Source organism: Haemaphysalis longicornis, unplaced genomic scaffold (assembly GCF_048455015.1).
Source record: "Haemaphysalis longicornis isolate Haplotype H1 unplaced genomic scaffold, Haemaphysalis longicornis Haplotype H1 scaffold_3, whole genome shotgun sequence".
Lineage (NCBI taxonomy): Eukaryota > Metazoa > Arthropoda > Arachnida > Ixodida > Ixodidae > Haemaphysalis > Haemaphysalis longicornis.
Genome location: NW_027526335.1, coordinates 61,517,939 through 61,535,362, shown reverse-complemented (window position 1 = coordinate 61,535,362; position 17,424 = coordinate 61,517,939). Strand labels below are relative to the sequence as shown.

Sequence of the window (17,424 nt, the reverse complement as noted above, 5' to 3'; positions counted from 1 at the left end):
TGGCCACCTATAGCTTGTATCCACTGGCGAGGAAGAGATGCAGGCAACCATGTGAGTGCACAGTGACTGGTTGCATCGGGAACTACGGGGTGGCGCTACTTGTCCGTGCTAAGCACAAGACGTGGGTTGGACATTCCAAACTCTACCCCACCGAATGCAAAGTAATGCCTCGACTCCCAATGTGAGTGCGATTAATAACATCTCTGTTGACGCCACAGTTGAGAATTGGGCTGAAACGGAGCAGACGACCGTGAGTTTTTTTTCTTCAGCACACGGGCGTAGTGGCACAAGCCACGGCATGTCCGTGGCCATTTCCAATGTTGCCAAGCGAAGAAAGTGACAGCTAAACTTTTCAATGAATGCCACGAATGGATGTAACTTAAACTTTGAGCAGGTAGTCCTGTTTCACAACACCACCATGTAACACAACAGTGACCGAGTCAGCTAAGTGCCATGAAAATACACACGAAAAGGTGCAACAAGGTAAATTCTGCGAGGGCACCTGGCACTGGTTGCGATGTTGTGAATGCAAAAGCATTAGTGCTGTATTGCGAAACACCTCCTCTAAGTATCATACATTATTCTCCAATCACCGAATGTGCCTTCATTACCGTCAGCTATTTCGTTTTGCATTTTTCGTCTTTCTGCTACTATGACTTTGCACACACTTTTGTTTGCACTGTTAGACAAGGAGAACATTTAGTGGAAGCATATTTTTCTACTCACCTAATGGCTACTTCTGCAATTAAGCATGCTCAAATCACAGCCTCCATACATGTCTCAACACACATTTTTAAGGTGAAGGCTTTAATGCACTCACTAGGTCAACTGGAGTCATCAAGCTGTGGTGATGGCAGAAATGCATGCTCATCTCGCCTTCCAGAGGCTTGATTCCCATCCAAACCAAAATTTATTTATTTTTTCACTCAGTTACCTTGATTCTTTTGCAGTAGGTTCTCCCTCCCAAATTTGGCATCAGTCCCAAGCATTTTTTTCCCCAAATTTATTCTGTAACACATTGGCCCTATCGTGTGCCGTCCCTCGGCCACGATGACGCTGCCAGATTTGCAACAGTTAACTAATGCTTTCGTGTAAAAAAAAAGATGCATAACAATTTGTGGTAATGTAACAAGCTTTCTATAAAAATAACATGGAGGACACTGCTGTCAGGTTCAAGTTCACACCGTTGTCATCCATAGTGCATTTTAATAACCCAAAAATTACGCCGTGAGCTACCTATACATACTTGAGGTACGTCACACAGGGTGTTGCAATAACAACTAGCCGCTTTTTCATTCCCACTCAAAATTTACACAAAGGTCCCATTTTCATGGCCTGTTTTATCCAGCTATGATAATTGTAAGCGCTTTTACCCGTTTATTTTGAAATGGACTAAAACCAATTTCACCTGTGGAAAAATCAACGGCCAGGATAATGGCTACCTTAGAATGGCAGTGCCATGCTTCAGTTATTGTGTATCCTGTTCCATTCCTGGGAGCACTTTATCTGGGAGTAGGTTTGTTTAATAAACACTGCTTGTTCATGCTACGAGCTCTCACCCTGTAGCAGCCATTACCTGAGCCAAGTTCATAAAGGTGGTCGTCAATGGTTACAACACAAATTTCAAAGTTGACTCAAGCGTGGAGGTGACAGTAGGGTTTAACACACCGACACAATGCAGGCAATGAGGTGCGCCGTAATTTTGACCACCCGGGGATCTTTAACGTGCGCAGAAATCTCGAACACACAGGCGTTTTTGCTTTTCACCTCCATCAGAAAAGCGGCCGCCACGGCTGGGAATCGAACCCGTGTCCTCGTGCTCAGCAGCACAATGCCTTAGCCACTGAGCCACCACAGTGGGACCACCAGAACCATTTCCCAGGCCCAGGAAACTGCTCACTCATTGTTTTCGGAACAAGCCAAGTATTCTTCACGTCCTTACATCTGACAGTTGAAGCATGGACAACACACCATCCATCTATGATTGTCGACAACACTACAGAGCAAACGGGCGCTACCTCAATGCAGCTAAGCTCGATGCAAGGAAGAGCCAGCTGTATTGGCTAATGGCTATCCCGACAACCATGCCGAAATCAAGACTGCACACAAGTGACTATCCACCTACTGCAGTGACTAGGTCCGGCCAACAGGTCAGGCATTCAAAGGGACTTGACAAGTGAAATCTCAATTCTCTCAGAAGGGGGGGGGGGGGGGGGGGGGGAGATGCAGTGCATTCACACGCTCAAGTATGTGCGCCCAAGGTGACTTTCCCGCACCAGGTTCCAAACTTACCAAAGTCAGCGAATGTATCCTGTTCAGGGCAGCGTAGTGGGGGGTTCCCCAAAGACAGTACACAGGTTAGGAATACACAGAGCTTTTGCTTTAAGATTCTTGTTTTCTGTGGTTTTGTTTGAAGAATGCCTCGTCACTACAGTGCTGGTGAGTGATATACAGATGTATAAACACTTGTTTATGTCTAATAAAAACCCAACTGACAGTCTGCACCTCCTGCGTCCCTTCATTTTGCATTTCATCCTTTGCCCAGTTATTAGTTTAAACTGCCCATCACCATCTTTGTTAGCAGTGGCAGCCAGAAGAAAAACAGCTCATCTTTTCTTGAGCACTAGTGCTAAAATGCAAAGAGAACCAAAAAAAGGTGGGGCTTGCCCAAGTGCTGCTGCAAGGCTGGAGAAAAAGCGAAGCTGGGGGTCGACATAGCTTCTTCCCCTACGAGATCCACTGTCAGGGTTGGGGACCACGAGCGCAATACTCGGAATCTTCTTCTCTTCACTGCCGTTTAGGTATGGTGACTTAGATGCGATTGTCTGGGTTGGATTGTAGCCATCTCGTATGTTCTCGAGCAGCAACATGACGGCGTTCACAGCGCTTGTTCTTCATTGGGAGTTACATACTGCTTCACGCGACTCGTGTTTTGCAGGAGTCTAAACGATGTGCTTGGCGCAGAGTCACGAGGCGCTATGTGTCGCCGACGCGGCGTTATGCCGCGCGTTCCCCGAGTAGAATTTAGCCTGGCTGCAAGGCTAGCTCTCGATGCTACCAGATGCTGGGGCCGACTAGAGTTGAGCCCTGCTGGAAGGCTAGGTCGAGAGGTTGATTGATTGATTGTAGGGTTTAACGCGCCGACGCAACGCAGACGATGAGGCGCGCCGTAGTGGGAGGCTCTGGATTGATTTTGACCACCTAGGGATCTTTAGTGAGCGCCGAAATCTCGTACACACAGGTGTTTTTGCTTTTCGCTTCCATCAGAAAAGCAGCAGAAAAGCAGAAAAGAGGTTAGCGTGTGCTCTCTGCTCTTTGCTGACGCACAATGCTTTCGCACTCTCCCCCCCCCCCCTTGCCAGGAGGCACCACGTGCAACTTTTTTCTCAGCATTTTTTTTTTTCTCCACATGCCACCAGACCTAGCTCATGCTTAAACAGTTCCGCTGTCAAAAATAATTCTGAGAGGGAGCGTAGCCTCTGCAATGAATATATTAACAAGCTGGTCTTTTTTTAATTCCTTACACACTCATATTTCGCAATACAGAGGTCTGGCCTCACAACAACAAAAGGTCTACACAACACACACACATGACATCATCACAGCCAACGTCATGATACCCTCCTTAACAAGGGGACGCGTGCCTAACTACAATTACCCATTAGTCCTAAAAAAATCTGAGGTAACTTAGGGTAACCTTAAGAATTAGAAATTCAATTCAAATTAGTTCCAAGAAATTCCTAATTACTACTTAGTACTATCAATTTTTAGAAGCAAATTCCTTCGATTCCAAGTAAATACAGGTAATTGCAATGAGTCCTCACAACTATTTAAAGCAATTCCAAGGTCACCCCTGCTAGCTCCCCAAACGACGGCCCTGCCCGTGCCACTGCTCTCAGTCATGCTCCCTGTTAGGTGAGAGGGGTGAGCAACAGTGTCAAGTCAAAAGTCGGTAAACGAAAGGCCTGAAAAAAGCAAAAGCAGACCTCGTCCATATGGCAATTCAAAAAAACACGCGAGGCGACCCCGTTTATGCAACCTCACAGAAGCTTGGTTCAGGCATCCACGGAAGAAGAACTGGCGCAGCTTGCACTAGTGGTGCAAGGCTGGAGAAACAGCAGGGCTGGCGGCCCCTCTCCCTTTGTCAGAGACCGGGCTCATATTTATTTCCGAATTCACTAGCGAATTTTCTCCAGCACTGGCAGGCCCGGAGCATTTTGTCTGCAGGCTGTCACATTTCTCCCAAAGTGGACCGCATTAGCCCGTGCTAGAAGCCGCGGCCAAATCCAAGGCCAACGCCTGCGCTACGAACCCAAAGGAAACACTGCGCGCTTGGAATGCGATGATAGCTCACGCTGGTTTCATAACGCAAGGGATTCAGGTTCGATTCTGACCAGAGGAAGCGTTTTAGGGGTGAAGCACCAAAGGACCTCTCTCTGTCCGGGGCTTGGGGTCCGTGTACACAGTGTTGCACATGCATGAGGAGCATTGGATTGGATTGGAATTGTATATACTGTACACACGCGTTGTCACTCATTTACATGTGCGAGTGGGCAATGCCACGGGTGATTTACGGTAAGAACGATCCCCACTGCTTCGCCCACTCGTCACGATTCACTTCGTGGGGATGCGTGAATTTTTTTCTTTCCAACAGGCTGCACATGTTATTGTTCCCTGCCGCTGCTAACTCCGTATCTCTTGGGCCTTTGGGATGGCCCAGTGGTTCGGTTGCCGGTTTCATGTTGTAAAGGTCCTGGGTTCGATTCCCGGGACCTCCCTAACTGCATTTCTTTCTTGACACTTCGAAGTTTTCTGTTGCCACGGATGAACAAAGCTTGGCCTAAGCAGCTGTGCTGTGAAAAAACAAAAAGCCACGTGGCCAGGCTCACCCGTGAACACAAAGTCCATCTGGAATGGAGAGTGCATCTTATCGTGCGTTCCCAGGCCCATGAGGAGTGTCTCTGGACCACAGTCGTCCCCGTAGGCACCGCAGAGCACAGTTAGGATGTCGTGGCCCTGCCCCAAGCACGACGCATAGGTGTCCTCGGCATAGGCATGCTTCATGTAGTAGTTGACTGCATTGACAGCCATGCTGCTCCTCTTGAACTGAGTGACCTTCAACCAGACGCGAGGGAAACGGAAAGGTGGATGAGAACATTCATGCACGAACAACACCCCATACTGAGGGAGCTCTTTCAGCATGTCCAAGCATGTCCGATTGCTGCCAGCTGTGCCTATATTAGTTTCTTCCAGTTGAACACTACCTTCGGGCCCTTCTCTAACCAGCTGCTTTTGGACATTCCCATCACTGCTCTCTCTCTTGGCAGCAAATTTAACAAGTGATGCCCCAAAAGTTGCCCGAAACATAGCAAAAAGAAAACAGTGCAGCCATTAGAGTATGTGGTCAACTACAGCTGTGCCAAGTAGAGAAATAGAGTTCAGTAAGCAGAAACAAAGCGTACCTCAAGAAATGTCTCCTGGCGAGCGGAACACGTCACGGTACAGAAGACCCGTGCCAAGTTGAAGAAGCAGGATGGGCAACTCTCAAGCAACGAATGCAGGAGAGCTAAGTTATCGACGAGGTCGCTGACCTGTGCATCATCACAGCACAAGGCGTTCGGCCCTGCATGCAAAGTGTGATCAACTTGGTTAGTAAAACGTCTACCAGAAAGAAAAAAAAAAGAAAGAAATCTGACTGAGTAAAACTATGACAATCAGACATCCCAAATGTGGCATACAAAAGGCACTTACAGTACAGGTTAAGTTACTGAAATTACTACTCAGATTAACAATACAATCTTTCCTCAAATTTCAGCTTGCATATTAAATTTGTTACAGACTGAAAGCGAAGCTTTTCTTTTTCTTCAACCCGAAGGGCACACACACCTTTTGTAGCCTCTTTTGCTTTCAATCAACGAATTGTGCCTTGTTTGTTCAGAAATCAACAGCAACTAAATCTGGCATCTCTCTCTCCGTTCCTCAGCCATTTTCAATAACATAAGAACAAACGGCAAATCACAAAGTGCAATAGGTGGGCCCTGCAGGCCACACACTAGCCCAGCACTCTGAAAAGGTGCTGTCACATACGAGACAGATGCGTAAAATACTTGCATCAAGGCGGTAATCACTGAAGTGAACAACCAGATGGCGCTAATACAGGCCGACTTTTTCTGCCAGCTGTCGCGTGCCTGTTGGTGTGTGCATGTATGCATAGACACTGGCAGCAAGTAGGGACAATACCTATTGCATTGCCCTAGGTACGTAAATCTTTTGAATGCCCTTCTGTTCACGAAACTGAAACAGGAGTGAAAACTAAACCCGAAAGCGTCGTCTTCTATAACAACTCGTCTTCTATAAGCAGGCTACGGTGTTACGAGTGCAAATAAACCACTCGCAACAACATTGCTTGCCTAATAATGCAGAGAACGCCAAAAGTGCGAGAACAGGTTTCAACTCCCGACACGCTTTTTTGCACTACGATTTGTGAAGTCGCAAATCGAGAAAAGTGAAACAGCATTGATGAAGTACGGTGGCTAGTTGGGCAAGTTAGTATGGGTTCATGGTGTAACTACAGCACGAAGGACAAGGCACAAACGGAAGATAAACAACACAAGCACCGACTCTCAACTGACGTAAATCTTTTGAATGCCCTTCTGTTCACGAAACTGAAACAGGAGTGAAAACTAAACCCGAAAGCGTCGTCTTCTATAACAAGTCGTCTTCTATAAGCAGGCTACGGTGTTACGAGTGCAAATAAACCACTCGCAACAACATTGCTTGCCTAATAATGCAGAGAACGCCAAAAGTGCGAGAACAGGTTTCAACTCCCGACACGCTTTTTTGCACTACGATTTGTGAAGTCGCAAATCGAGAAAAGTGAAACAGCATTGATGAAGTACGGTGGCTAGTTGGGCAAGTTAGTATGGGTTCATGGTGTAACTACAGCACGAAGGACAAGGCACAAACGGAAGATAAACAACACAAGCACCGACTCTCAACTGACGTAAATCTTTTGAATGCCCTTCTGTTCACGAAACTGAAACAGGAGTGAAAACTAAACCCGAAAGCGTCGTCTTCTATAACAACTCGTCTTCTATAAGCAGGCTACGGTATTACGAGTGCAAATAAACCACTCGCAACAACATTGCTTGCCTAATAATGCAGAGAACGCCAAAAGTGCGAGAACAGGTTTCAACTCCCGACACGCTTTTTTGCACTACGATTTGTGAAGTCGCAAATCGAGAAAAGTGAAACAGCATTGATGAAGTACGGTGGCTAGTTGGGCAAGTTAGTATGGGTTCATGGTGTAACTACAGCACGAAGGACAAGGCACAAACGGAAGATAAACAACACAAGCACCGACTCTCAACTGACGTAAATCTTTTGAATGCCCTTCTGTTCACGAAACTGAAACAGGAGTGAAAACTAAACCCGAAAGCGTCGTCTTCTATAACAAGTCGTCTTCTATAAGCAGGCTACGGTGTTACGAGTGCAAATAAACCACTCGCAACAACATTGCTTGCCTAATAATGCAGAGAACGCCAAAAGTGCGAGAACAGGTTTCAACTCCCGACACGCTTTTTTGCACTACGATTTGTGAAGTCGCAAATCGAGAAAAGTGAAACAGCACTGATGAAGTACGGTGGCTAGTTGGACAAGTTAGTATGGGTTCATGGTGTAACTACAGCACGAAGGACAAGGCACAAACGGAAGATAAACAACGCAAGCACTGACTCTCAACTGAAAATTTATTCGCCCAGTTGGTCTAGTTATACAATAAGCAAACATCACTTTGCACATGTGCAAGGCAAGACAGGAATACACAAAGAAACAGTCAAGAAAAATATACACAGAAGTACAAATAAAACACTAACACATAAAAGACATGACTGAACGGGCACCAGCAATTTTTTCTTTATTATCACTGTAGTGACTTTTCCAGGAAGTTACTTTCTGCTTGTCTTAGGGCTAAAGATGGCTTACTGATACAAGTGTCCTTCATTCGGTGATTATGAAAGGCCTTTACCATCTTTCTGTATCTTTGCGACCAATGGCATGATAGTACCTTCCTGTCATGTCCTGTCGTGTTGTGTGGTACAGGCCAGAAGGGAAGGCACCGCCTTGTCTAACAACCCCGTATGCTCTCTGGGCCTCATGTTGAGGCACTTCCCTCCTGGCCCATGTACATAAAAAAAAAGAAAAAAAAAACAAAAAAAATTCTGGAGCCCATTCGATCATGTTTTTTACATGTTAGTGCTTTATTTGCATTCCTGTGTATATTTTCCTTGACTGTTTATTTGTGTGTTTCTGTCTTGCCTTGCACATGTGCAGAGCGATGTTTGCTTATTGCATAACTAGACCAACTTGTCGAATAAATTTTCAGCTGAGAGTCAGCGCTTGTGTTGTTTATCTTCCGTTTGTGTCTCGTCCTTCGCGCTGTAGTTATACCATGAGCATTGATGAAGAGTGTCTGAGGAGTTTCCTGAAACAAACATGTGTAAATGTAAACTAAATGTATGCAGAAACTCCTATAGATCACTGCTTAAAAAAAAAAAGACTAACTTTAGCTCTTAAACATTATTTGACACGTCCTTTTGCTGCAATACTGGTAAGATTTGCTTCTCTTTCTATTTTGGCTCAACGTTTCCCTCATAAGTAGAGTCAGCAGATTTACGTAGGTGAGTGCAAAAGCCATTGCCAATTTGCCCTGTCCGTCTGTTTATATACGGCTAACTTCCGGCAAAACTCTGGGATTAAACAGCGCGGTCAGCTAGACAATGTGACCAGCTGTCAACCATGCTGGGAAATCACACAAATAGTTTCTGCTGCTTTTCCAAGGCGGCAGCACCTTTTTTGTTGGAAATGGTTTGAATGACTTCGCTGTTCACGATACGTGACGTGATCTCTTGCGTCCGCATAAAAACTGAAGGAAAACAAGAGAGCCGTGACAGCTTCAATTATCTGCTTCTAAACAAGCAAAGCATCGCTTGCCATTGAAGAAAAGCTGAAACAGCTTTCATTCAGCTCCCATTGTCCCTTCAAACAAAGCCTACCACCACTGACAGTGAGAAAATCTGTTTTATGGCGTTTACTAACTAATGTTTGCCTCCCTTTAACAACATGTGCCGAGTGGGAGTTCCCATATGCTTGTTTACGTGACTGTACCTTGAGGATTTCCTTTTTATGCAGAAAAACACTTTACAAGCGCCGCCATTCCTTTTCATCATTGCCAATTTGTGAAATCAGAAAGATAGCGTGGAAAAATGTATGGGGCAGGAATACCAGTTTGGCATTTTTTTGCGTTGTTTAACTGCTGTTTCTACGAGTGGTAAATTTGCACTCATGGCCCAGTAGCCTGCCAATGCAGGCAAGCCTGTTTTAGTGTGCAGCACTTTGGCGGCCGCTACAGTGGTTTGGCAGCGGCGTCGGCGTCGTAACTGAGTGAGCGAAGACAGAAAGGAAACGGCGGAGGAAAGTGTGGCGAAGTATGAGGGGGAGGGCAGTACGCTGAGCCCGCATTAGACACTCGTCAGAGCATTCGGCAAAAGTGTGAGGTGGAGGGCGACCCTCGCTGCTACGGCGTCATTTCTCTCACTGCCTCCACTCGCACTTTCGCCAGACACCCCGCCTCCATTCGTGGCTCATTTGAACCACGTAACATTTGCATGGGAGGTTTAAACATAATTTGCAACGACATGCTCGGTGGGGATGACGACAACAGCAGAGTAGCGCGTTCCGCCACACATACGCTGATCCTGCAATCACCTTCCAAGACACAGCAAATACCGTATTTTTGCGCGTATAACCGGCACCAAAAATGAGAAAATTTCAGTGGCAAAGTAGGGGTGCGGATAATACACGGGGTTTTTCCTTTAGTGCAGCTTCACGGCAATGCGCATTGTGCCGTGAAGCTCCTATGCAGTAACACTGACTAAGCCTTCCATGGCAACGATTGTGCAAAAAATACAAGAAGGAAGAAAAATCAAGGACGAGTGCACTCTAACAACTGAATTTTATTAGTGAATTGTGACTTTCACCTTGCAGTCAGTGTATTCTACTTGCTAAATATACGCTTTTTCTGTCTACATAGTATGTGATGTGTTGCTTGAGCAGGAGATTCGGTGCAGCCTTTCCTGTATCAAATGTGCGGGCAATACGCGAGGATTTCTTTTTCTTTTCTGGCGGGCTGAAAGTGGCGGTGCGGATTATATGCAGGGGCAGGTTATACGCGCAAAAATATGGCATGCGTCGTGACCGAGAAGACAAGTTCGCACTCCGCACAAATTTCACGTTAGTGAGGATAGTAATCATCAATGCTTTTTTTTTTCTTGCTTTGCACTCCTTCGAAAGTTAGCACCTCGAATGCCAAATGTTGGCCTTTGTACAGACACACACACACACACACACACACACACACACACACACACACACACACACACACACACACACACACACACACACACACACACACACACACTTAGAAATTTCCAAAACGATCAGGCTCTTCTAACTATCTCTAGTGTAGATCATTTACACAGAGAAACAGTAACTTTAAAAGATATTCTCCCATCGTCAAAGTTCTTTCTCCTAAAGTGCTTTGGAATAAGCAAAATAAACAAGACTTCTGCTATATTTAAATGAATTGGGTCATTCTTTCCCAAACCTTACATTAGAGAAAAAAGTTAAAGCTGTTTCAATCAATATCAAAACTGACGAATGTGCAGAGCAATGATTTGCCATACGGGCTGTGGCGCTGTTCACTTTTTGCTACACCCCTTACGCTCATCTCACCCTTCTTTTTATGAATTGAACAGAGGTTTGTTCAACGCAATTAAATTTGCCCACCGTCGCAATGCTTCTCCTGGGACAGCTCACATCCTTTTCTTTATTTTTTTGTTTCTTGTTCCGCCTAGAACAGCACCAGGGAGAGTTCTGCTCTTTTAGTGCTTGCTTTCACCTCGCTCATGCTGTGCCTTTCTGCGCCATTTTGAACGAGTCGTTTTTTGTTCGACGGCCACTTTTTTTTCGCTTACTATCGTAAAAATAAACCCAATGCGCATTCCTTACTAAATGGATGCAGGACCTGCCAGTCAATTACATACATTCTGCCTCAAAAATGTATCGGCAGTTTTCGTTGCACTAAATAATGGGGACATGAATGACAAGTGCCAAAGGTTCCAGGAGTTTTGAGCGGTTGAATCGAGGAACAAGCCACAAGACGAAGCCTGATGCACGTCGGCACTTGTCAACCAATCCGTAGCGACTGCCCACAGCGTTTCTCTTGTGCGCACCACGCACTCATCTACAAACTAGAGACGAAATGCAATCGGTGGCAAGAGGAGGACAGGCGTGTGCACACTCTGCTGTCACACCCAGTTTGCCCACACTGACCGTCCACTATGTCGGGGCAGATGCCTCGGAGATTGGCCCAGGAGGTTGAGTTGACAGCCTTGGGTGGGCCCCGGTCCACACAGGGCATCTGCTTCGATGTCACGGGGTCCACGCCACAGCTGCCCCTCATGACACAGTGCTGGCCAGTGGCTGCTGCAATCTGCAAGCACAGAACAGCACCAGTTGAGCCAACGGGGCTCGGGCACAGTCCCAGCTGACAAGCTGGACATCTTAAAAAACTCATCACGCATGTCAGTGCCCAAGCTGCATACAGCGACGTGATCACAACGCCTCTGCCAGGGCTTAAAGCCATGAAGACAAAACACAAGTTTGGTTCATTCGAAAGATTGCCTCGTTAGAATCATACTGACACCCCTTTTAACGCAAACTTCGCTCAAATAAGCTACATAATTGGGAAAAAACGGAATGGCCATGCGACCCACTAGCTCATTTCCCGCAACAGAACCTTTGATGTCATACCAGCCAGCTCTGCGATTGGCGGAGGCCGGCGAAAGCAAACGAAAATTACTCAAAGCTTATCAGCTAACTAAACGAGCTATTTGCACTTAAATTTAGTGCACATTCTTTTTATATCAGTAAGAATGGTGGAACAAACAGTGGAAGTTACGAAAGCACACGTAAACATAGAAGTACCGATGCGTACTGCTGTTGGTACTAAGCGCACTATGCTTGGATTAGCTGCTCAGGACTGCAGGGCTTTGGGGTGGTTTAGGTGACACTGGCCGATTGACGCAAGCATGGTGTCTTATGTGACCATATTTGTCGAGCGAGCACTATGTTTCATGAAACGATCATTTTCTCCCAGAACAAAAACAAGCGAGGTACAAATACGGTCAAAAACAAACCAAAGGCAGAAAACAGCTTGCAACGGTATGGTGGCGCCATCTAGGTTCACTAACGGCAAACAAGGCTTCGGAATCGGCTGCACAGCGGTCGGTTTCCCTGATGTCACTGCGGACCACGAAAACACACGATTTAGCGGGAAAAATCAAAATTTTAACCTAAATTGATTAATTTCTCAGTGAATAAAGCATGGTTTGTACCCGGAGACATGCTGGGGGCACTATAAAACATGAAATCTTTTGAGTAAAACAAACTTGTATTCTGTCTTCATGGCTCCTTTAAACTACCTTCAGGGGGGACATGGCTCATAACTCTATTTCTTTTAATTTTTAAGTAAACTCTATGAAACTTGTCTGTCTGACTGCTTTATATATTTATTTCGTTTATATTTGGCGCCGTTGGAGAAAATAAAATCCAGTTGTAAGTCAGCGCTTTGTGTGTCCTCTTGCTGTCGTCCTTTGCGCTGTGGTTCAACATCAACAGGTTTAATGAGCTGTGAAATTAGTTCCAAGCGGTGCATCAAAAAACTGATTCTCCTTCTGCACTCACCAGGGTTCATAGTATTGGAACATATAAAGGATTGCAGTTTTATGACTAACGCTGTTTCGTCTATTTTTCCTCCAAAAATGAATAATTATCTCTAATTATGTTGGTAACTAATTGACCGAATGAAAAAATTATGGCATATTTCAAATCAGTGGGGAAAAAAGCCGTAAGACTGAAAAGTTTCACAGAGTTTGCTTACAAATTAAAAAAGTTTTTTTAAGAGCAGTGCCCCCCTAAAACGGGCCATGAATACTAAACCCAAGTTTGTTCACTAAGCAGACTGCTTTCTCCCCATAGTAATCATACCAAATTAATCGTACACTTCAAACAAATAATCGAGATATTAATGAAAACCGATGAAGCAGTGATGACTCCCCAGCCACTTTTGGCAATGTCTATTAGACGTCGCAGAATCTTGTTTGTACAATTGGTGGCCACCAACCTAAGCCACTGTCAAAAAGCCCGACTGGGTGATTGCAGCGGAACCTCTAGTTCTGTTTGATCATATCCATTGAATGTTAACATGCACTGACAACTATGCTTTTCGTACTGGCCCACATTACATCGTCCCTGCCAGTAATGTGTCACTGTACTGCGAAATGAAGTTTTCAGGCGAAAGTGATTTATTCCGGGATTCCCGAAGACATCACTGACGTCATATCCGTCACGAAAGTGACGTCAACACAACAAAGCAAGCGGCCTGTAAAGGGTGCACCCCTGCACTCAGGGTCTTCTTGCGGGGAAGCAACCTTTAGTACTAAAGAGTACGTATCACTTTGGGTTGTTAGTTTTCGGGTTTTATATATAACTTAACGCGAAAGTGTTCTATGCCGGGATGCACCTAGATTTCACTGACGTCATATCCGTCACGGAAATGACGCCAGTACACCTTTGCCGAAGCGACCCACCAGCAGGATGTCGCTCGCCAAGCACACCCACATGACAGACAGCCGCAGACCCGCAAATGATGCTCAGCTGCAGATTTCGCTGCACATTTCACTTTCGGGTTTTACTGATTCCTATGACACAGTAATCAACCACCGTTATTTTTTTTTCAATGTTTCTTGCATTTTTTTGGCTAAAAAATGGTTGGAATGGAGCTGAGTGGAACTAGTTCTTTCAAATTGAACAAAGTTGTATCTTGTCTCCATGGTGCCTTACCAGCCAGGAATGCTACTTGGCCCCGCTGTAAATGCAGTGCTGGCTCTACCAGTGCTTAGATCAGCACCAAAATAAGGCACAGTGCATTGTTTTGTGCATTGTGTTGGGCCCTTCTACAATTTTTATTACAGGGGTTGCACTGTGGCCATGGTTTGCCATCCAAATGAAATAAACACACATCTGCCCACACGAATAAAGAACGCCAAAAATAAACAGCATGCACGTAGGCTAAAATGTCAGGATATAAACCAACAGCTACATGCATATCAAATGTCACTGTGTCACTATACGCCTCGAATACTGCTTGCAGGGCTACCACTGAAATCCCCCTAGCGGCACGTTTCAAAAGCAGCTGCGGGACGCTCCGGCCCGCGTCCCACTGTTGCCGCTGCTTTTGGGCCACCGTTCAAGAGTGAGATTTACCGTTTGTATGTGTTCAAAATACACATCTATGCGAAGCAGTCACTCTGTTCGCAAATGTGGTGTACTTACGAGAGTGCAAACGTTTCTGACGTGACCTTAGTGTGGTATGTTCGGTATGTATGAGCGCCAGGTGTGTGTTACAGACCAGCGTTGTGAAGCCGGCATATGCATGGAGCGAATTGTAATTCCGCTGCCCCGAAATTCACTAACAACGTGTCGTAAGCAGTGTTTTTTCAGATGGTCATGCTACAGCTATACACTACGATGTAAATCGGTTTTGTGTGTTCACATAATTTATACAAAGTGCTCAAACTTGACAGCTCGCCAGTTATGCTTGCCAATATCATACCTCAGATATTGATCACTACCGTGGACAAGCCAGCATGGCATAGATTTCACGAACAATTCACGAAAGAAGTGCAGTGGATAATATCAAATTATACTCAGGGGTCAGCACACAACAAAAAATTTTCTTTGTCTTGTCCCGATATGACTTCCCACAACCCCTATAAGCACGCGCTTATAGGGTCAGCCACGTCCGTGACTGAACGCTTCTTCGAAACATCCCCAGATGACACAGGGAGCCTGCAGAAACTAGCACAAACTGAGATCAGAGGAGCTTATCAGATACCCCACTCTTCCAACGACCTCTCATCATTTGTGAACTGCCTACCCTGTATACTAAAAAAAATGCATCCAACAAATGGTCAGCTGTTCATTGAAGCCGAAAAACAAATGGAAAGTTAACACGCAGCTTGTGTGTGTGATAACTACAACGTTCATTCCTTGATTTCTTTGTGCATTTGAACACAACAATACGTAAGCACCCCCCCCCCCCCCATGTCCTGTGAAATAGCAGTGCATTTCGCTTCTAGTTGCTCGGTCTGGTGAGTCTTATACCTGGACTAAGTTTAGACAAACGTCTTTAGCATTTTTGAAGCTGCACTGGGTTTTTTTATTCCCGTACGAGCTATTCTGTTTCTTCCTGACTTGCAGACCATTTATTATTCTGTGGTTTGATTACCTTTACTTGGTTCTTGCTATAAGGCGTCAGTGGGCACATGTTTAACGACGCAGAGCCTTGGAATATACTTAACATTTTCGCATGGCTTAAAAAGGCACAAGTGGTTGTCAGGTATTGGGATAGTCACATCCCCCGGACAGATTTTTCTACAACTCAATTCGAAACAAAGCTGCATTCACTGTATGCACTGCAAGACGAATACAACCTCTCACTGTATCAGTGTCATACCTAAATGAGGCAACAATAGAATTCATTTGTGTTTACTGTGTTCGGAGGTGACAATAGTGATACGCTGCTGCTGTCACCAACAGCTGTAAAAGAGGCCATGAAACGCACAAAACCGTGTCCCCCAATAGCTTTTGTTGGCATCTGAGCACTCCACCACGCCACAGCTGTTTTTTGAACTGCTATAAACTTACTATATTTCCTTACAGACGTGACCACAACAAGTTTTTTAGGGTGTGGAAAGGCAAAATGAAGCGAAAGAAAAGCAAAAGCACTGCATGAGCCCATATAAGCCACCTGCACTCATCCCGTAAACACCGCGGAGAAGCGGCGGCAGGCAGCGCAGCCATCATATATCATCATGGAGGCATATATCGTTATTTTTTAAATTTTATTGTAGGGTTTAACGCGCCGTAGTGGAGGGCTCCGAATTAATTTTGACCCCCTGGCAATCTATAACGTGCACCCAAATCTCGTACACACGTGCGTTTTTGCTTTTCGCCTCTATCAGAAAAGCGGCCTCCGCGGCCGGGAATCGAAGCCGTGACCTTGTACTCAGCAGCGCAACGCCTTAGCCACTAAGCCAAGCCACCGTGGCGGGTGCATATATCGTTATGGCCTCCTTTATACTTCCCAGGAAGTATAAAGGAGGTCATGATATCGTCAAACACAGCCCTTCCTTAGTTTACACAGAATTTTACAGAATTTATTTCTGCTCACGTTTATTGGCTTCCTGTGGTACTAGATGAAAGCTTGAAGCCCTAAGTTTTGCTACCCATGTCCATCACATACAATAATCACCATTCTGCTAATAAAACAATGAGAGTGATTAAGCCATGCCCAATTAAAAGAGAGCCAAGAAAAAGAAGCTACAGGAACAATTTGAGAGAAATCTCTGCATTCCTATCTCAAGCACGCAGACTAAGAAAGCCAAGTCACTCTACAAGCAGGCTTCAGTGTAAGAGCTTCGGGTAATCTTCAGGCCCAAAACAACTTTATGTACCATTTTTAATTAAAAAATACCAGTTCCAAAAAATACTGCCAAAATATCACACTACACTGCCAGCAATATTTGCTGAGCTGTTGTGCTCAACAGTCCCTAAATGACCATTTTTGCTCACATTTCTCTACTTCTCCTGTTTTTCTCATAATTACTTTTTTGTCATGGGGTGAACAGTTTTGCATGGTACTTTAGAGTGCACTGGTCATATTTGCATGCGTCATCCTTACCGCATTCAAAAGCTTATCAGTTCAGTAAAGGAAATATAAATATTTTTTATAGAATGATACAAAATATCCTGCACTTTATTCGGTAAAAGAAAAATTATTCCGTATAACATGAAATGCCATATGGTCATAAATTATGCAATAAGAAAGCTAAAATTAGGTGATAGATGTGCACTTTCTGGTCCTTATTGATCATGATGCCATACAAAATAAGCCAGTATTTAGTGCAAAGCTAATAAAAATTTGGGCAGAACCAAGCTTATGCTGCACACACACGAACTGATTGCATATTTTTATTCTCAGCATGCCAGAAAAGACTGTGTGAATCTTCCAACCGCGTTAGCAACGGCTAGGGTGTCCCCTTCGAACCCAATTCGGCAAACAGCAACAGGCTATAGGCAGCTGTAAACCAAGAAAGATAAGAAAATCTTCAAGTCACTTTTCTGTTCACATGGCCTAGTGTGCAGAGCAAATTATCTCAGTCCAATGTGCCCTCCTATCTCGCAACAGTACCTTGAACGCTGACATTATCTTAGAAGCTGTTTACTTCAAGCCTCGACCCA

The 17,424-nt window shown here is 45.0% G+C and overlaps 2 protein-coding genes across 2 annotated transcripts in view; one reads left to right on the top strand and one right to left on the bottom strand.

The window, feature by feature from the left end:
• The window catches only part of LOC144174516 (phosphate-regulating neutral endopeptidase PHEX-like), a 190,251-nt gene that overhangs the window by 116,064 nt on the left and 56,763 nt on the right, over window positions 1-17,424 (top strand). The window lies entirely within an intron of this gene.
• LOC144174513 (NPC intracellular cholesterol transporter 1-like) overlaps window positions 1-17,424 on the bottom strand; it is a 72,473-nt gene that overhangs the window by 49,429 nt on the left and 5,620 nt on the right. The window contains 3 exon segments of the mRNA XM_077703253.1: window positions 4,890-5,115; window positions 5,463-5,623; window positions 11,392-11,551. Coding sequence (XP_077559379.1) covers window positions 4,890-5,115; window positions 5,463-5,623; window positions 11,392-11,551 — 547 coding nt within the window.